The 21,985-nt window shown below is 40.8% G+C and overlaps 2 protein-coding genes across 2 annotated transcripts in view; one reads left to right on the top strand and one right to left on the bottom strand.

The window, feature by feature from the left end:
* The window catches only part of afg1lb (AFG1 like ATPase b), a 28,280-nt gene extending 14,953 nt beyond the window's left edge, over positions 1–13,327 (bottom strand). Inside the window, exons 1-6 of the mRNA XM_031322169.2 lie at positions 12,799–13,327; positions 12,263–12,579; positions 7,855–7,909; positions 7,633–7,734; positions 7,255–7,382; positions 3,373–3,472 (exon numbers count right to left, since the gene is read on the bottom strand). Coding sequence (XP_031178029.1) covers positions 3,373–3,472; positions 7,255–7,382; positions 7,633–7,734; positions 7,855–7,909; positions 12,263–12,579; positions 12,799–12,913 — 817 coding nt within the window. The 5' untranslated portion in view covers positions 12,914–13,327. The remainder of the gene's footprint in view (positions 1–3,372; positions 3,473–7,254; positions 7,383–7,632; positions 7,735–7,854; positions 7,910–12,262; positions 12,580–12,798) is intronic.
* A 213-nt stretch (positions 13,328–13,540) lies between these two features.
* The window catches only part of snx3 (sorting nexin 3), an 18,590-nt gene continuing 10,145 nt past the window's right edge, over positions 13,541–21,985 (top strand). The window contains exon 1 of the mRNA XM_031322197.2: positions 13,541–13,808. Within this exon, the coding sequence (XP_031178057.1) occupies positions 13,647–13,808 (162 nt within the window). The 5' untranslated portion in view covers positions 13,541–13,646. The remainder of the gene's footprint in view (positions 13,809–21,985) is intronic.

Below are 21,985 nucleotides of genomic sequence, written 5' to 3'. Positions count from 1 at the left end.
CTGAAAGAGGAGGGGAGGGCCTGTATTAGAGCTGCTGTTTAGCCTCCTAATAATGTCATTCCCTCACCGCAGATTGGCAGATAAAGTGGCTATTGATGAACTGAAGGATGGGTGGGGAGGTACGACAAAAGGACTGGGACCAGGAGAGAAAAATGGATTTCTCCACCGGCAGCGGCAGCAACATAAAATTCATTACATTCCCAAACAATGGTGGCGAGAGAAAGGACTGTCGCCTTTTCAGCACGGACAATGTCCACAGCAGCTTGCTGAATAGATGTTTCAATTAGCTCGGCTGGAACAAATTACATCTGAAGTAGCATCCCTGATAGACAGATAAAACAGATAGGGATTCACACACAAACACGGACAAAGACACACAGACACACATCGGGGCTTAGCTCCCTCCAGCTGCGAACGCAAACAAGCGGTAGTTGTTGATGTTTGGGCTTAAGCTTACTACAGCAGGACCCAACACACATGCTTGACAACTCCTATACTGTAATGGACTGTGCTGTCTATGAGACATGACTAGTACAAAGATTAAAGGAACAGTTCAATATTCGGGACAAACCCTTGTTCGCTTTCTTGCCGAGACTTTTTTCAGGAGATCGATACCACTGTGATGTCTGTGCAGTAAATATGACACTGGAAACAGGAGACAGTTAGCTTAGCACAAAGACTGGAAAAAGGAAATAATCAGGCTCTGTTCAAAGGTTACAAAGGCTACAGCACCTCTAAAGTTCAACAGTTATGTATGGTGTGTTTAGTTCGTACACCAGTTGTGGTTTTACAGGGGATTGTGTCCTGGACTATTTCTTGCCTGGGAGCAGTGATCCCAAAAATAGTCCGCCATATAACCTCCCGTAAAACCACATTGTGTCATGTATTTGTACAGATACAAATAAAGAGATATAACGTGTTAATATGTGAGCTTTAGAGGCTTTAGAGGCCCCCCGTTTCCAGCGTTAAGCTAAGCTAACTGACTAATAATGGTAGCTTCATATTTACTGTGCAATCATGAGAGTATCAATCTTCTCATCTAACTCTGAGTTAGAAAGCAAATATGCCTATTTCCCAAAATGTCAAACTATTCATTTAAGGGTGTATGCTTTGAAAGCCACTAAAACAAGCTATTTTTAATTCCAGAAGACTATTTTCAATGATATTGTACCATAGATGTAACCAATACCACTGACAAGGAAATTATTACAGGAACTTATTTAAATTAATTAAAATAAGCTCACACAGACTTAAGTCGTAAACTGCACTGAGGTTGTTCCACTCCAAAATACACCATTTACTCCCCTAACCCTTCTCAATCTCATTAAACTCCATCAGTGTATAAAAACAATAAAACGCTACTTTAGCCGTTCTAGCATAAACCTCTAAATTCCCCCTCCAAACACATCTAGGGCTGTTTGATACCAGCATCTCCACATCAATAAAGATGGAAAATGTATGCCTTTCATGTCCAGTTGTCTCTTATGGCTTTCAGTGTTCCATTAACCATGTAATTAATACCAAGTAGGCTCTCTATCAAGTTTGCATGGTTTGACGCTTTGTTCTTAATAGCTAGTAAATATCAGAGGCGGGCGTCTTTGTCTACGAGAGCTATCTTGCTGCCATCCACTTCCTACCCACTCGAGACTTTGAGGCATCAACGTCTTCTCCGAGAAAAAAAGACGTCAGATAGCACATCATGCATTTATCTCCACCTTGATTATTCTTTCTCCAACCTTTCTCCGCTGGCAGTAAATGCAACATCAAAGACTGTTTAAAGGTTGTGTCATGTCTCTAAAAGTGAGAGCTGTTTCAAATGTTCCTCACCTTTTTTCTGGTTATTTGCTGTTTAAATAGTCGGCGTGGTCTTGTAAATTGATTTTTGATGGAGCCAAGCACTTTTGGATAAACGTTTTAAGTGAATGTTAAGTGAATACACTAGATGCATGTAAAGTAACTGAGAAATGTGTTGGTTCAGGAGGAGGAGAAGCAAACATTGATGTTCCAGGAAAATCACTTGTTATTTCTGCTGCAGGCAGATGGTTTACTGATGTAGTTTAGAGGAGCTTCAAGGATAAGGAATTGTTCGACAATGTTTTAATGTCAGACTTTTGCCTTCCAAGTCCTTCTGAGAAGAGCTTTCTAGAAGATAGACTACCTTTCATTCATGCATGCTCGCAGGAAGTGGTAAAAGCCGACAATTCTCGACAACTAGCAGTTGCTCATCAACATTAAACATGTTGCAAAACTCTTCTCCAACGTACAATGTTATCTTTCCCAGACACCCAAAAAAGGACTATGATTTATAAGTGACATAATCAACTGATGTACTGTAAATCAAGGAACTGGAAACAACTTCAGATAACACCCAGATGAAGGTGTATATTCACAAATATTTAGATAAAATATAAAAGTACTTTGGAGAAGTGTTAAGTGGTGTTTAATTTTGATGAACAGTTAATTAGAAGGATAATGTGCTTTTCAATTACTCAATAATGGTTTTTACTTCATTGCAGCACTGGAAAAATGTGCTGGAGCTACAATTTTGTTGGTTTAATTTTCTGGCAAAGTCCTGATGAAAAAAAAAACTTAAACAGTAGTTTTCTTGTGCAAGGCGCTTCATTTTGTCACATTCAGTATGACTAAATATGGCTGTGGGTATGTGAGATATCTTCTAAGCAAAACTACTAAGCACTTTAGCTTAGCAGACTAAGCAAGAGGAAAAAACAGGCTGCTGAAATAACACATTTGTTTGTCCTGCCCTGGCTGCACCAGATTGTTGTGGTTTGCAGAAGCGCGGAGAACTCTCTTTTCTACTTGGACACTTTGGTTTTCTTCCATTCTCTTTCTTATCAATGATCAGTCAACTTACAAATGAGTTAAAGTGCAGCTTTTGCAATACAATTGTTACTTGTGGTGCTAAATGTTTTCTGTCAGCAAGTTATTATTAGAGTAGTGTTAGAAAGCATTCATTTCTAAGTGATGTATTTGGAAGTTATTGTTTCATTAATGGGGATCATATAGCTTAAAACTACCTTATTTGTTTTTTTAGATCCACAGCAAGAAAAAACATTTTCAGATATATGTTGTGATGTAGCTACTTAAAATTCTGTACCATTATGTAAAATGATTATTTGTTCCTGCAATATTGGGAGAATGTAATATATTTGTTGTTATAGTTGTTTTGTTTTTGTTACTAAGATGCTCGTTTACTTTTACTACTTAGTGCGTAATGGCAAATTCTGAGAAAAGAAAAGAGTGCTACTACAGTGTTACTCTGCACTAAACCATCCTACCTATTAACTGCTCTGCGTGTTTAGTGACAAAAATATAATGAATAAACAATAGCTCCAGTAACACCAGTCATCGTACCATCAGGGGGTCTGTTGGAGGTGGTCACCACCACCACTCCGGTCTTGAACAATGTCTCAAACAGCTGCTTCAGGATCATGGCATCAGCAATGTCGGTCACCTGAATAGAACCAGAGAAGAAGAGAGACACATTCATGTACTGTATACTTTAGCTTTTCTTGCAATAGTACATGTGTGTGTGTGTGTTTGTGTGCGTCTGAGGTCAAACCATGCCATCAACACTCCATGTTGATTAGTGTCATTCAGGTGTGCTCATTCAATCCTTTGTGTCTAGTCATGACCATTCACACCCACATCTACACACACACACACACACACACACACACACACACACACACACACACACACACACACACACACACCTCTAAACCCCTTGAACTGACTGCAAATGATCACGAAGCGGCTTTCTGCTGAGACAAGACAAGACAAGACAAGTAGCTGAGGCAATGCAGTGGTCCCAAGCTAATCAACTGAGCAGACGTGAGAATGACTGAACGCAAGCTAGAAAAAAAGAGGAAGAAAAGAATGATGAAAATGGAGCAGTGTGAATTCCGACTGGGATCACTCTATCCAAGATGGATAGATTGAGGCTACACAAGGACTACAACACAATACTAAAACACTACAACCTAAACAAGGCTATAATACATAAATCCAATTCAACTGTCCGCTGCCTTTTTCATCTACATCATTTCCACGAGTCCACAGTAAACAAAGGTCAATGACAACGCTGAAGCAAGGACGTTAAATGAAGAGCTCTGACCTTTCTATTAGTAATCCAATGCTCTCACTTTTGTTCTCATCCCTCTCTTTTTCACCTCGGTTGTTCTTTTGCACAGTAGTCAAAGCAGCATGTAGATAACACACCTGATTAAACATGATGACTGACTAATACCAGATGGGCATATTGTAAAAGAAATTGAATTATTTCTCTTGTTGCTCAAAATCGCCAGTCCCATGCTAATTGTCATTTATATTCAACACATAAATAAATTAACTTTTCTTCCAATATGACATACATTCAACAAAACAATTTCCCTTGCAAAATTATTGCTGCAGAAAGAATCCAATTTAGAGGAGAAACATTATTTCCCAGTATACCATCCACATTTTAAGTAAATTTAGAGATATAGTTCAAGTTACTTTGCTATTATCTTAAAGGAAAGGACATGGATTTCTTGAATAAAAGGAAGACTTCTGCCCCGCCCTCTACTCTTACTCCCCTCTTACCTACTTCCCTGTGTATAACAGGCACTTCTGATGGCCATACCCACGACATACGCCTCCTTTCATACTCTGGAGAGTCTTCTGCTTTTGCATATTAGCCCCACTGCCCTTGCCAATACTTGATTAACATTTGTGTTAAAGCCTTGATTTTAGCTAAGGAGAGGTGGCTAAGGGCATCAAATTAGTGTGTGTGTGTGTGTGTGTGAGTGATTGTGTGTGCGCGTAATGAGAATCAACAGAAAGCCAAGGCTCTGTGTCTCTCTGAAGGGGCCCCCATTTTCTCCGACCGCAGGATTTTATTTTCATTTCAAAAGAATCATTTAAAAATGACCTTTTATACAACCTGGATTTGTTTATTCATGTGCCCTCAACATGGGGATAGTATGAGGGGCAATATTGATTGCTGAATGAGTAGGGGGAGAGGGAAAGAGAATGGGTACCCACAGAATGAGAAAGGTGGAGGGGACTGATGTAGCACTTGTGGAACACAAAAATAATGGTGCAATCTCCGTCAGCCAATGCCGATATTCAAATGAGCATCCAATTACTCAAGCGGCTGTCCGTTTACAGTGAGACACACGGGTGCTAAATTAAACCTCTTTTGATGTTACACCTCTTTATGTACACAACCTATGAGCAGTTTCACAGAGGCTGCACAGTGACTGAGGCCCTGAGACAATGATGCTCAAGCGTTTTCTTCTCACTCTTCTTCTTCCCTCCTCGCAACCTTCCCCATCTTTCCATCTTAGACCTCTCAATGGCGAGTATTCATTAGAGGAGCCGGGTGGGGGCCGTAAAAGGAGGTAGGGGGGGGCTACAAATTACTGATAATGGCACGGCGCTAATGAAGAGAATGGAGAAATGTCATTAGCATTTAAGAGGATAAGATCCATCTGACCCGCCGCAGCCAGTCGCTTTCTAGCTCCACTCACTTAAGGAAGCAGGAGAGTGCGACTGATACCCAAAGCCTCATTTGCATGGCTGAGTGGAGGAGGATGCTGATTGGTATAGACCCCCTACCTCCAATTCTCCCAACCTCTTGTTTATGCATCACAAACAACATGCACATGTCCGCTTGTTTCCCCTCCATTCACCGGTAGCAACAGTCGACAAGCGAAAACAGCAAAGCTGGCGACGGCAAACAAAACAAATCAATGAGAATGCACAAACAGCGCCGCAGTTTAAAATGTGAAAGACGGGCGGATGAAAGGAGCGGCTCTTGATCCTCGCAGATGCATAGAGAGTGATTAGAGAGAGCAAGCGCACCTTCTGTGACCTTTGACCTGCTGGCATTAACTGTAATGATATCAGTAAGAGGAACGACATTGTGCTGCAAACAGATGTGTGTGGCTGGCTAATGATAAAGACAGAAGCACACGTCTTTCTCTAATCAGTGAATGACTAACTACCTTACAGAGAATAGAGAGAGCTTCAGTAGTGGTGCTCTCCTTTGACACCAAAGGGTAAAATAATGAGAAGTTCTTCTGCACTAATGGCTAATGGTGCCTTTTAGTTGTGTAAATCCAGTGCACAAAAACTTTGGGTGACTTGTTGTAAACAAGCAACAGGAGCAGATCACTAACTCAACTGACTGCTGCAGTTCCAATGTAATGACAACAAACTGTCATACATTGATACATGTGACATTACACATGTATTTACTACTACTATACTAGTAAACTACTACTTTACCACATACTAAGGAGAGAGAATGTTTCATTGCTACTGGAAGTCATTTTAGAATTATGCCATATTCAAAAAGGCCACTAGGTGTCCCCAGTCTTGTTTTTGTGGGAGAATCAAGATCAGAATATAATAATACTAATAGTGATCACAGATTGAACACTCAATACTCAGAGTACAACATGTAACATGTTTTCTTGCCCCATTCATGATCTAGAAAGAGAGAATGTTAAACCATAAAGCAGTTATTACTACCCACACAAAAAAAAAAAAAACGCTAAAATGTGTTTCCTTCTTTTGAGATTTCAAAATCTCTGATCTGTGAGTATATCCTAAAGTCTCATGTCCTGTGGCTTGCAACTGACTCTGGCTTTGTGTGTGTGGTTCTACTCTATAACATATCTGCTGTTGGTTCACCATTCCCCTCGAATATTGAATATGCCAGTAGCTACACATATTAAAAAATGAAGCATAAAGAAAATGTCGAAATAATGTACAAATTATTACTTCAGGATGACTGTAGGTCAGAATAACTGTTGTGGCATAAAATTGTTTTATCTGGAACATTATTTGACATATTGTACAACATCCTGGTTGTTTGGGATTTTGTTTCTCTTTGCAAACTTGTTTAAACCTTTAGAATGCCTTAAGATATTATTTATACTATATACACAATATGCCCTAAAAGACATACTTACTTTAAATCTTTGGAACATTTTAAGGACTATATGGGTATTTATTTAATCCTTCCAGCCAACGGGTATTTTTTTTAACTATAACATTCCTTTGCATTGGCATGCCATTATTATATAAAGTTGAACTAACAGTATATTTACTATTATCACCTATTACTTAATACTAGTGTCTACAGAGTAGATTTTAGTTTTTAGCTAATGTATGCAGTTGATACATGGTTTGCTATTTGCTACTAATGTTAAGAACACACACACACACACACAAAAATTCGCTCACCTGAAACTCGTCAAAACACAAGAGGCAAGTTTCACTGCTGATCTCCATGGCAACTGGTGATATGGGGTCATAGGTGAACATTTCCCCTAGCCTTCGTTTTGGCAGGCTTTGTTTCCTCCGATGGATCCCTTTAAGCAGTACACAAACGTCAGGCATATCTTAAAGCACACCTGCATCGTCGGCAACCCAAACCCAGTGACAATACTGAATAAAGCGGTAATTTTATGCATAATGGTAGACAATTAGCAGGAGGGTTTCAGGACAAGCAGAGAGATAAATATAGGATCTCCAGCGCTTGAGGAGTCAGAAAACTTTCATAAAGTCAAGCAAGCAAACCTTTAGCAGTTAGCCCTGTGGGAGTGGGAGGATCATACTAACTTTTGTGGATGTCCAACATGAAGCTATTGAAGTGGACTCTCTTTTTATGAGTGTTTTTCACACGGGAGTAAAACATATCCATGAGCATGGTTTTCCCTGTGCCTGAAGGGGATTAAAGAAAAAGCAATTATTCTTACTTCTGTCCTGATCTTAGACATTTTGTAGAGATTTAGCACCATAGAAAATAAAATAGTAATATTTATTTCTTTTTTGCAATCTTACCAACATCTCCATAGATATAGAAGCCTTTGGGGGGTGGTGGTGGAGCAGGTTCCTCCTTTGAGGGAGAAGAGGAAAAATGAGGAAATGACTGAAGCCTGTTTGTTTTACACCAAATCTTATAACGGCTGCTTATCATCATAAACAATAGTGCACAACAGTTTCCTTATTAAAAAAGGCACAAAACACTAGCTGGTGACCTACATAAATTTTGTTATATTCATTACCATATAGGACTGAATCATCGTTTAATAAACAAAGTATGTTGAGGCATTAAGCCACCACTACAGTGTGAGGTTTCACATTCTCCAGACTAGCCCACCGCAGGGGAGGAAGACAAAGGGGATCTAATCAACAAGACAAGCCAGGGTTCCCACGAAAGAAAAGCATCATCAGAGGAACAATGGGGGGATTTGTCAGACAAAACGGAGAGGACTGGATGAGGCTCCATACGAGATGGAGTGGACTTGTCTGTGCAGCCTGTTTAGCGCTGCTAATTGTGATACGGTACTGTTGCATTGAGGTGCTGCTGGAAGTCATTGTGCTGCCTGCCTCCGATCATCAAAAGGTCCTTGCTTCAAAAAAACGTCTTCTGTGTGACCCAGCTGAGAATATCGAGTAAAGCCAAATATCGCTAAAGAAGCCCCAGCTCTGTTAACGCATGCGTCATTAGTTTAATCACGGCATGTAATAATAACCTGGAGCATATTTGTATATAGGAGGACAAATGATATATGTTTAATACAGGGTTTAACAACAGTGTGGTTGTCCATCCATAACCAGGCAACGCCAACTAGATTTGGAATTAACTAAGCACTAAATAGAAAAGTTTGTCTTCTTAAAATTTAATTTGCAGACAATGGCCAATTGAAAACTGAATAAAAAGGCAAACTCTCCCTCTCCCCACTCATCCCCTCTACCCCCTCCATTCCTCCATCCCTGCCTGTACTGTGCTGGAGTGAAACACTGGAAGAGCAACAAGCCTTTCCTGTCTGCTCTGGCATAACAGTGTGTGACTTCTCTCTGACTTCCCAAGCTGCCCTCTGGCATGGTGGGGTAATTGTCAGTGGTGGCTGGAACCCATTCTGCCACGGCAGAGTGGAGAAGGACAAGGCTGTCCCTCAGCCACTCTGTCCCGCTGAGCTCTGTGGCCTTGTCTCACTTCCTCTAGGAGGATACAGACTGGCACATGAGTGGAAAGTTCACATGCAGGACATGGCCACTTTGGCTTTGAAATGACTTCAGGAAAAAATTGTTTGAACATGTTTATCTACAGCCAGAGATGTCATGTCTCTCACTTATGAAGGTTAATGGAGTGAATGCGGGAGTCTAAGTTAGGTTTGTGGTACGACTGTCCTGCTAGAGACCTACAGTGTACAGGAGGAGGTGATGCAGGTCTGACTTGAAGAGGGTGGCTCCCTCTAAACAATGGCCCATTGTTAGCCGACCATCCGCAAAACCACGCCACATTGGGTCAATATTAAGTCAAGTGTACTCTCCTCATAGACTTGGTCAGTTAGTGAGGACAATGGTGGCACTTTCACAGAGAGAACAGACACCGAAAGGACAGTGGTATGACCTGATTCAAACCAGAATAATTGCATAAGTACTCCAGTCAGTGTGTATGTGTGTGTGTGTGTGTGTGTGTGTGTGTGTGTGTGAGAGACAGAGCAAGAAATAAGGTGCAAATGGAGAGTGGTGCAGTGGTGCTGATAGCCTAACACCAAAGTATTTGTCAGAGTCCCGAATCAAAAGCAAAAAGGACAAGAATGGCCCAGACAATAGGGATCCCCTCATTACTGCATGGGGACAGTGAGAGAGTGAGGGGGGTGCCGGGACGGGCCCAGCAGGAGGTCTGCCCTGCTGCCTTCCAAAATCTCAGCCTAACCCTATGTGTCTGTGCCAGCCAACCAACAAAACAACTCCCACCACCAAATACTAGACAGTCAGCTCCCCTGACCTAAAAACAACAACAGCCCCCTACATTACGCTGTTCCAAAACTCACATACACAAAACACTTCCCAGACCCCTACCCTTCCTTTGACCTGAGTACCATGGCCACCATCAGTGATACAACTGGAGTACAGTGCAGTGGACTCTGTAAAGTCCCTTCACGTCAATGAGGCTTTATGTAGCAGACTAAGAGTCCAGATGCCACACTGTAAAAGGCTTTAAACAAATCCATGCTGCCATGCAAATTGTAAACTGTCCAAAATCACTCACTATTTTCACCTTCCAACATTTTATTTGAGTGTCAGAATTCTTTTAAATGTAAGCACGTTTAGTCTTCAAAAGTTCCCAGAAAGGAAATAATTGTCTCTGCAGCATGTACACTATTTTTTGCTTCAAGTCCAAACAATGCAAAACCACAATGATTCAGAAATGTTCAAAATCTCAAGTGACTACTCCCATTGAGTTTATATAATGTAGAGAATAGTGAATGAGGGAGGGGGAGTGATTTCAGACATCGCACAAGTCTTGAGCATGACGGCTGATTCTTGAACTGGAAATAGAGAAGACTGACAAGTCAAAACCCGACTCAAGGTCCACTTACTGGCCTTTCCCCTGACCTTTTAAACATGGTCTTTATGAGTGGATGGAGTTTGCTCAGTTGTCACTGAGATGGATCTGTTGACATATAGGTCCAGTAGCTGTTTTTTTGTTATTAGAACAGCAACTGAACGTGTATGTCAACAGATGCATCTCCATGAAAACTGACCACACTTCACCCACTGATGACGACCATATCATACGATATATGGGCCTGGTAGTCTTGTACATGCAAATATTCCCTCTCCTACAGGAACTACTACTGAGCAGTGAACGTGGCGGGAGTTTATTGAGTCAACTGAGTTTATGTTTTGTGTTAATAACCGATTCATTTTACAAGTCAGAGAGAAGTCATAGTAGATAGGAAGAACGTGCTTGCTCTAGGAGAGTTGGAGAGGATGTGTTAAATATGTTCTGTCTATGCATTGACAGTTTTTTGACATGTTTTATCCTGCTCCTTGCAGCCGAGGGCATTTTGGCTAAATCAGAGTAACACATCATGAAATTGGTTTCTTTTGCCATTGTGGTTAGGTCTGCAGTGTGATTTTGATAAGGTGTCTTTCTTTTTTGGAGACCAGTTACATGTCAAAAATCTATCAATAAGGAATAATCTAAACCATGAGGACAATCACAACACTTAATGCATGGTTTCATGACAACAAACATGAAATACCTTGACATTTTTTTTCTAAAAAGACATTTTATTTTATGGGAGATAATTTGCCGGTATGAGTACATAAATGGTATTCTATTGAAGAGTGTTGATCAGACCATGCATCTAGGGCTGCAACTAACGCTTATTTTAATAATCGATTAATCTGTCGATTATTTTTTCGATTAATCGATGAATCGGATAAAAAAAACAAAAGCATTAATTTACATCAACTTAATACATACTTACTTGTTGTTTTAGTTAATAGTTGTGTAAAGGTAAGTAACCCAAAGAGCAGATACAGACCACACACACACACACACACACACACACACACACACACACACACACACACACACACACACACTCACTCACTCACTCACTTGAAGCTTATTCATTAAATTATTACCATCATTGTAGTAAGTGCAAGTTAAGTTCATTTGTACACCACATTTAAACACAGCTTAAGATGACCAAGTGCTATAAAAGAACTTTAAAATGAAATTAAAAAGCTTTTGCTTATCTTGCAATTAACACGTTTTTGATTTATTTAGTGTGAAATGCTCCCACACCTTGGATGACTTAGGTCAGACTGATTTCTCTGCCTCCGCCATGTGTTTCAGAACGTTACGGGTCTCTCCGGTCTCTCTCCGTATTTCCTCTACCCCCGCTCTGCTCTTTTTTCTTTTCGTTCGCTCCGCGCCGCTCCGCACGGCACTCAACTCAATTGCTTTTATCTCCGCGACTGAGTGGCGTGTCGCGCGACACAACGAATCGATAATGAAATTCGTTGCCAACTTTTTTAATAATCGAATTTTATCGATTTTATCGATTCGTTGTTTCAGCCCTACATGCATCATAATGTAAAATCTAGTGGTGCACGATATATCGGCCGCCGATATAATATCGGCCGATATGGTCATTTTTTTAACACATCGGTATCGGTTCGATGTCAAATTATATATAATTATATAAATATTAATTATTGCACACAGGTAAAGGTGCCCAATATCAGTCATTTTGGAAAAAAAAAAAAATGCGTTTTGGAAAGTAGTTATTTATTTGATTATCATAAAAATTTGTTTTCTATACAGAGATATCGACATCGGTAAATATCGGTATCGGCCATAACAGCAATATTAATATCGGTTATCGGTATCGGCCACAATTTTCACATTGGTGCATCACTAGTATAATCATTTCTTTACCTTTGCAGCATATCCACCATCTTTGTTTTCAGCTGTAGTAATGTGGTGCTCTTTATCTTTTGGAAGCTGACTGACGTCATCTTTAGAGTTTAGCCTCGGTGGAGGTGGGTTCAAGTAGATGCTGTTACTGTAGTTCTCCAGGGTGTGCTGCAGCTGAGCCAGCTGCTGGAGAACACTTCTCTGCTGAGCATCTTTTCTCAGGGAGCCACACTGAACTAGGCGATCATAGTGTCCACTGAAGGCACAAATATCTGCTGCTGGAGACTCAGCGGAGCAGGATGATGCGGATGAACTGCACATCCTCCAACTAGTGTAACCTTGAAGCATTGCAGCAAAGGCATTCTGTGTTAATCGTTACACAAAGTTTACAAAAATACACAAGATGCAATGAAACCGTGATTGGAAAGAGATGGCGCTACAGTAAAGTGTAACCCAGATGTTTTAGGCGATATAGCCAGCAAAGTTACCCAAGAAGACAGTTTTTTATCTCTCACAACCTGAATAAAATTGACTACAAGGTGACGAAAGACACGTACCTTTTCCAGTGCAAATGGCTGCCAGTCGGCATATATTCTTTGAGGACAGAACAGTGTCTTTTAGTAAAACATTTGTTGAGTCTCTGACAGCTGCAAGAACAGTGTACGCCGCCATGATGTTTCAAATCGCGAAAACTTTATTGACAATCATTTGGCATAACCACATGACACACTGCTGCATTTCAGGCCGATCCGTGTTTATATGCCTAGGTTATATCATTGTTTATTAATACGATTAAATATTCCGCTTATCGTTTTCTAAATTAAGTTTTTTTTAATAATCAATATTATTTTGAGCATTAAATCCTGAGCACTTCAATAATGTTGAACGTCGGATAACCTGTGTTTTTACATTTTAGCAGCATTACTTTACATTGCGAAGCGCGATTAGTCCGGATTATACAAATACAATGATTACAATTATGTATATCGTCCAAACACGTGATTACGGACGAAGTGCCCGCTGTCAGGTTGTAAACAAACCAAGCAGCAGGTGGGCGAGAAGCGTCAGCTGAACCTCAGCTGATCGGAAGTGTAGCGCGCTGGCCTTTCAAGCTCGCGAAAGTGAGCAATACCGGAACTTGTGTGATTTGCCTTCAACATCAAAGTCACCTCTACACTTTTTAGGTGTGTAAACAATTGAATCGCTTGTGAAAGTACATATATGAATATAGAGTATCATTAAATACAGAAACTCTCCTAATGTAGTGCACATTTTCACGATATTTCTTATTACGCGGACACAACAACCACCAAATATTTTATTTTGAAGGTTAGCAACGGAATGTAAGCATTGGTATTCTGGCTAACTTAACACTATCCCTAGCTGCTGGAAGGACAGGGGAGAAATGGCTGATACCATAGCTGACACAAGAAGGCTCTTCTCAAAGCCTCAGAACTTAAATGACGCTTATGGACCTCCAAGTAATTTTCTAGAGATTGATGTGAGCAACCCTGAGACCATCGGGGTTGGCAGGACCAGATATACCACGTATGAAGTCAGACTGAAGGTGAGCCTGCAGTTACACTGCTAATGACGTTAGCTTTTAAGCTAGCTACCTAAGCTATCTAACGTATTTCCTGTAGTCAAAGAAAGTTATGACTTATTGACATCAGGATCGCCATCGCCACTGTCAAAGAGACGCACATACAACCACAGAGTCGATATTTAAATGTGGGAATGACTTTCTACGAAAAGGTTATTTGCGAAAAGAGTTAGCTAACGCCAGCTAGCAGACTAGTAGCACTCGTTAAACTTGCTAACACTGGTTAACGTTAGCTATCTGCCATTGAGATAACGAGTTGACGTTAGTTACTGATGTTAGTGTTGGAAGTTATTTGACTATACGTTTGTTAATACGTCATCGAGAGATTTTCACAACAATGTTCATAAGTACAGTAAACCTGCTAATGTCTGCTTCAACGTTGCTGGTAACAGACATGTTGCTATCTCTCTGCTAAATAAGGGAGTTTGTTTACATTTGCCTCAAGTGTTTTTCCACAGTGGCGTGACAGTGCAGCTGTTTTACCAATTCACTCAAGGCATATGTATTCAAATAAGAGTTACATAACCCCTGCAGCAAGTAAAAAAAGAAAAGGAAAACTTAAAGCCTTCCTGGAAAGTTCAGAATTGAACTACAACCACACCCCAATTTCTGACTGCAAGAGATAACAGAATTGGTTACACTTAATGACCAACTTAAAAGGCCTGTATGACCAAATGCTCAGCTCTCTTCTTCCATATACACATCATACTAATATTACAATAGTTCAAGATTCAAGATTATTTTTTATTGTCATTCCAAAACACACTTCAGGAAGTGCAGTGTAGAACGAAATGATGTTGCATAAGACCACCATAAAAACCAGACATAAAAAACCCCAACAGCAGCTAGAAGAATCCAATTATAAATAAATATGGTGTAGTAAAAATATGATATATAAATAAGATAACTAGCAATTAAAAATATGAGAGATGTAGAAATACACATGTGTATACACATATCCCACACATACCCATACATATACATATATCATATGCATACACCTGTACATATGTTCCACATTGTCTCAGTTTACAGTGTGGTGCTGTTCAACAGTCTGAACCGTCGCGGAACCGCACAGACCTACTCCTTAGGCTGCGATACCACTTGCCTGAGGGCAGGCGAGAGAACAAACTGTGGCAGGGGTGTGTAGAGTGAGGATGTTGGTTGTTTTAACCATGCTTTAGTTTGTCCTGACTTCACTGATTAGTCATCAAAAGTCATCCAAAGTAGTATACTCCAGTACCTAGCCAAAGGGGAACATAACTCAGCTAGTCAGCTTCTCTGGAACTGTAGACAGGATGTAGCATGCTGCCTAATCCTTTCCAGTCTCTCCCACCCCCTCTCAACACATTTCCTTCCTCCTACTCTACTGAATAACTTGTAGAGGAGAACAAATTCCTTTTCTTCTTAGAGAAGACTTTCCATATCTTGGTAAAGTAGTTGGTCTAAATGCTTGTGTAAAGAAACATGTAACAATTGTATTTAAATGCTTGAATGTGAAATGTTATATTGGCTTACACTGTCCAGAAATTTGGCATTATTGAGCAATCACGAGAGTAACGGTTAGACAATCCTAGCTATTGCAAAACACAGATCCTGTTCTGTATCCTGTGTATTTTCCTCAGTCAAGGCAGAGTCAGCTTTTAAACAACGCTAGGACTGTACTTTAATGAATAAACACATATCAGACAATGATCACACGAAATTATTGACAAAAAATATCTTAAGGTCCACTTAACCACATGTCGTGGAGCTTTAGACCATATCACAGTCTTTATCAACAGATGGTGGTTTGCACAATTGTCATCAAACTGTAGGTTTTCAAACGTAGCCAACACGAACGACAAATCCTAGAGGTGCTCAGGAAAATGAAAAGTTTGAACACCTACAGTTCAATGACAACACAGCAAACTCCATGTGCTTATGAAGACATTGTGATATGGTTGAAAGCTCCAGAACAAGCGGCGACTAAGAGGACCTTGGACTGAGAGGTTTTTTTATCACCTGCTATTTCTAAGGTCAAGAATGAATTGTCAAGCTTAAATTAGGCATTGTTTCTGTGCTCAATTACAAAATGACCAGCTATAAGAGTCTTCATCCTATATGTAGCTAACACAAACACAAGGGAAAGTCGTATGGTTTTCTTTAAAATTGCACCATTTTCAGGATGTAACAAAAGCTTTTTTTTCAAAGCAATTTGCGTGGTTTAATTTTTAATCATATCTCTCACCACATACAATTTTGCTTAAATTCAGCCATTCCAGGACTCCACTGTATGCACTTTTAATGTGCAGGCTGTATTGAGAGTTGGAAATTGTCAGGCAGTCACTAGTCTCATCTGATTGCTTCATCTCTTATCTTTATTAAATTGTAATTTCAGTTGACTGACACCCCTGTAGTTAGTGGCCTAGCGTATTTAAATTGGTGAGCATCCTTAAAGTATTTATAGTTTCTCTTTACCTTAAAGAAATGGAATGAGGGAAGAGAAGCCGTCTCCAGGCATTAGTGTTGAATATAAGGCTACTGTACTTGATTAGCGTGTAATAATTAGCATATGCGTGTAATCAGCATTATTGTGCACCTCATAGCCCTGTGTGACCCTGCTTTGCATAAGACCACAGAAGATGTAGCGCATCCTTCACTTCTTAACAAACGTGGTGTCAACTTTGCTTTGCTTCTCTTCTTCTCCTTTCTTCAGTTTTCTTTAGAAGCATTTTACTCCATCTCCAGCATGTTAAGAGTGTTAGCCACAATGCCTTGGTCTGGAATGCATAGCCTGTGCTGTGCTTTTTTTGTTTCTTTCTTACTTATAATATTTCAAACTACTTTCATTCTATCATCTAATTATGCCAGACAGTTTCTGTTTATAACTCATTCCCTTGTCTCCAGTTCTCACCGCTGTCCTGCTATCCAACCCGAAATCGAGAGAGCCCTTGTGGCCGCACTGAGAGAATCTGCCTAATCCCCTCATTGAGAGAAAAGAAGAATGAAACAGGCCAGGGTGTGGGGGAGCTGGAGTGTTTATTCCCCATCCTTACCCCCCACCCCCACCCAAGGGAGGGCAGAAAGCCACCCCCTCACCAGCCTTCATCCCATTGCCTACTTATCCCATTTCACTCCCAGCTGTGTGCAGTCAGTTGCCTGGTTCATAATGTGTTGCTGAAGCCCCTTTGATACCTATATGGTTTAATGTATAGTGTAAACACCAGTGCAAGGACTTATTCCTTCTATGAAATTGTAAAGCTTTCCTTGACTCTATTTAAATGAACGTCAGCTTATGCATTTGGCTTGTGACTCATTGGCAGTGTCAGAATGTTCATCAAGTTAGTGGTAAAACAAATTGTATGAAGATTGGGTTATTATGTGAGAAGCCAACTGGCTGCAGTAGGTGTGACGCAGGTTACACAGTCACTTGTTGACAACCAGGCCTGTATTTGGTGTTTGTAATCAATGGGATCAATCTACTTCTTTCAGTCAGGTTTTTAAAGAGGTGGAAGCGAAGTTCATAGTGAAAGGAGGCGGATATCTCATTTTGCCTGAGCAGACTTGTAATGTCCAGGGTCGTGTTGAAACAATGGATTTTTGTTCTCACCTAAATCCCTTCGTTTTAAGCGTATTCTTAAATGGCTTATAGACCACAGGAAGCTGGTAGGTTTGGTGTTCTTTCTTTTCTGCCTCTGCACATGTTTTTCATGTCCCTAATGGACATAGCTATTCTGCAGAATCCTATCATATCACCTTAATGTTTTTTTGGTGGTTGCTGCTTTGAGAGGGCCCCCTTAAGCAGCATTGTGTGTGTGTGTGAGGGGGTGTTGGGTATTATCAAAATTTCTTGTCTTTAGTTGGTTCCCATCTCATCCAGGGAGCACATTCAGGGGAACGAACTTTGGGATCTCACTTTGTTTATGGATAGGAGTACATAAAAGGCCTCTTAAAGCTCTGTCGCTCACTCTCACTCAGTCTTCTACCCCTCCTCTTCTTTACTCCCATGGCTTCTCCCTCTCACTTTCTTTCTCTTTTCCATTTGGGCAATGGGGTGGGGGCCTTTGGTCATTAATAAAATGGGGAGAGATGGGGAGTGGGTGTGTGTGTGGGGGGGCGCTTGTCAGGCACAGTCAAGTGTAATCCAAAGTCTACAGCATCCTCTTCGACAACTATTTTAATGGAAATAGGGAACATATTGTATCAAGGCTACCATATCCTACTTGAAATGACAGTATCAAAAGTGGGAGTTGATACTATGGCAACAAAGCAGCTTTTTGCCAGCTAGGCGAGTCGGAGAGAGGGTAGGCTGTCAGGCCGCAGGGGCCGGCGAGCGAGTGAACGAGTGAGAGAGTACATGGAGAGGCGAGAGCGAAAGACCCATAGCCCCAACGCTTTTGTTCCCTGTCTTTTTTTTCCCATTTTGGAATATGATGCAATGAGATGGTATTATGTTGCCATTTTTTATGCTATTATTCTGAAAGGAGAGTATATGGGAGGGGTAAGAAGGGGACATGGGGAGGTTTAGGATGCGCACTCTCAAACTTGACTTAATCCATCCTGCTAAAAGCTAATGCACGGTGGCCTTGAACTATTCTTTCAGCAGATGAGTGATCTTTGTCCCCTCTCTCCCTCTCTCTCTGCCTCGCTGTTTTTAAGGGTTCTGCCTCTTTTCAACCCATTTTCAATGAGCCTAAGGTATTGTGTCCCACACATTATGAATCCCATGCTCTTCCTATGGAGCATAGATTGCACCTTGTACACTCATAATGGAAAGTGAAGCTAGGAGGTTTACTTTGAAGGAGGTACATCTAGCTTTATGGTCCTTTTTTATTTTTAAAGATACAGCATTTTCTCTTTTAAAATTGCTTTTAATATAACTATTAATTCCTTATTTGTTTGTTTATTTGTCTTTCTCTAAATTTTGGAGGTTTTTGGTCCCTTCTGCTAACTAATTTCTTTCACTGTCTTTCATCTCTTATGTTTTATTCTCTCCCTTAGAAAGTGAGAGACGCAAAGTGTGCCTTTTTAGACAATTAATGAAATGCTAAGACCCGGCTGGGTGTGGGCTGGTTCCACCGCCAAATCACTGCAGGGGCCAGTAAGTTGAGACACCCAGGCCCTAACCTCTAACCAGCCGTGAAGAGAACAGAGGCCAGGGAAACCTTATCTTTGACTTGTAGAGCTCTCACCGTGTGTGTGTGTGTGTGTGTGTGTGTGTGAGAGTGTGTGAAAGAGTGAGACCTCTCATTTTTCAGTTCTGTCGTTTTCGTTCCTCCCCTTGTCCTGCAAGGCCAATCTTTTAATCACAGGGTTTGAGAGGGCGAGAGGATTGAAAGGCCAGGTGACTTTCTTTCCTTACGTTCTAACTGCTAGCTTCATTGTGTGGAGACGAGTAGTCCGGGTTCGACTGTGTGTGCATAAACAGGCTTGAATGCCCTGGGCTATTATATTTTACAGTGTTAACTGTGTGACTGGTCAAATCTTTATACTTAACACCTGTGGATGCATACCTCCTGTACGTCAGTTTGTGTTTGCGCGTGGTTAAGTGTTTTCTGTGTGCACATGATGGGATTAGAGTCACGGCGGTGGCAGATTACCTGTAACTGTGATCTCTTGTGGTGGGGATTAACTTTGTGGCGCTCCATGCTGTGAGGTAACATGACTCAGCGGGGACAGAGAGGAGAGTGGAGTTAATGCTAGAGCACTGGGGTGATAAAGCTAAGATAATCCACTTCTCCTGTGACCTGAGAAAGAGGAGGAGTGAGGGGCTCATTTGACAACTTCACCTGGAGAGAACTTGAAATAAATGGGAAAGTGAAGTTTTCAGGGGTGGTTAGTCACATGAAAACCTAGTGGGAAAGAGGGAGTGTGCATGCACCACAAAGGTCACAGAAAGATACAGAATACAGAATGGTTTGTTTGTTTGTTTAAAAAAATAGCTGCGAGGCTAGTTGTGATGGTTACAAAACAAAACTTGTGGGCACCTGGGTAGCTCACCTGGTAGAGCAGGCGCCCTTATATAGGCGTAGAGGTTTACTCCTCGACGCCGTGGGTTTGACGCCGACCTGCGGCCCTTTGCTGCATGTCATTCCCCCTCTCTCTCTCCTTTCATGTCTTTAGCTGTCCTCTATAAATAAGGACTTAAAATGCCCCAAAAATAATCTTAAAAATAAATAACTTGTATCATGGGTGAGACTGAAACAGCGTTTGTGTTACAGTAAACACTGAAAGGGGGCCTAATTAACTAAGAGTTTGAAAACCTTAAAGCAGCCATATTATGCTCATTTTCAGGTTCATAATTGTATTTTAAGGTTGTACCAGAATAGGTTTACATGGTTTAATTTTCAAAAAACACCATATTTTTGTTGTACTGCAGTGCTCTCTCTCACTGCTGCAGATCCTCTTTTCACCTGGTCTCTGTTTTAGCTACAGAGTGAGATCTCTTTTCTTCTTCTTCTTCTGTACTATCTTTGATTGCACTGCACATGCCCAGTAGCTCAGATGTAGATCATGTCAGCTAGCTAGCTCCATAGACAGTAAAAGAAAGGCTGTTTCTACAACTTGGGTCAGTTACAAGGCAGGATTAGCTGGGAGACTTCTAAATGAGGGCGCACATGGAAGTAGTTCTTTTGTAGATTATGGTGAACTTGTGTGTGTTGTAGCAGTGCTTTGCTACTGAGAACGAGGTAGCATGCTAGCGTTAGCATTAGCGTTAGCATGCTAACGCTACGAGCTAATGGTTGCGGTTAGCCTGCTCGTTTCGGCTTGTGACGTCACAAGCCGTGCCGATTTTGAACAGCTCACCCAGAGACTGAAGGCAGGACACATTCAGAAACTGTATCTCACTCTAAACAGCATGGATGGATTTATTTCAAAGTTTGTATGTGTGTGGAAGCACCAGAGACACAACATAACACCCCAAATCCCAGAAAAAGTGATTTTTTCATAATATGGGCACTTTAACATATTTTGAAATCAGGTAGTATCGCACACAAGGATAATGCAATTATCAGCTGTCAAATCACAAGCATACAAAGCACAAGAAAAGCAAAAAACTGTAAAACAGGAGTTCTTGAATGTACAGGATAACAACTAACTCAACTCAATTAATTTACAGTATTGCTGATTTTTCTCTCATACACCTCTCTCTCCTTCTGTCACAGACTCTCGTCAGACACCATGTTCAACATTATACATAAATATGGCCATTTGATGTACTGTCCCAGAGTTATCTTTAAAACATAAAATTAATGATGTAACAAGTAGGACATGACACACAATACAATCTTATCTGTAAACCGCTCACATTACTGGATATTCTGTGGCAAAAGTTGGTAGAAAAGGACAGAGATCAGACTTTCCCCTGATTTTCAGAAGGGAGGTCTGGGTAAATTGGCCCCAATATCGTCGCATTATAGGGCTTGTGCTAAAATGTGCTTTAAATTAATCACAATGTTAAAATTACCCAAAAAGTCACTCCATTTTCTTATTTTATATTTTATATTGGACCGTAGGCTACCACACATCCTCCTGGATATAAATGATCAAACTATTAAAACTCAGATCAGTGGGAAGGTGGGTTACAAACATCTGAACACCTCAAGCTAACTGTAAAATTAGCTTGAAAAAACAACTCAAAACAGGGAGTCTAGGTGCTAACACCGATTTTTTTTCGGCAACTTAAGTAAAATTATTGTTGCCAGTTTATTGGGTACACCTAGCGAACAATAATATCATAACCATTGTGTTTAATCCAGCTACTAGCTAACCCCTGATTTCCACCAACTGCGGAACGTCTGCGGATCGGCTCCGCTGCGTGTCGGCTCCGTGCTCTGCCATCCTTCAATACCCACCAGGTCCGGATTTGTTGCGGAACGGCTGCGGCCATGACTGACAGCTAAAGTCACGAGGACCCACGAGATCTCGCAAATTCACGTATGATCACACGATATAACAGGATGATGTAGTTTGTATAAACAGAACCACAAAACCAACAACAGTTTGTTTCCATCCATTTCCGCCCATTATGACGTTTTCAAGGTGTAGTGCAGGGAAATATGATCCGCCGTGAGCATGATGTATTTTATTTTTGAAAATTAACCGGATGTTTTATTTTGCTTCTGTGCTCGACTTCCTGTCCCGCACTATCTGCCCTG

The sequence above is a fragment of the Sander lucioperca genome, chromosome 19 (genome assembly GCF_008315115.2).
Source record: "Sander lucioperca isolate FBNREF2018 chromosome 19, SLUC_FBN_1.2, whole genome shotgun sequence".
NCBI classification, from domain to species: Eukaryota; Metazoa; Chordata; class Actinopteri; order Perciformes; family Percidae; genus Sander; species Sander lucioperca.
This window is presented reverse-complemented; position numbering and strand designations above follow the sequence as displayed.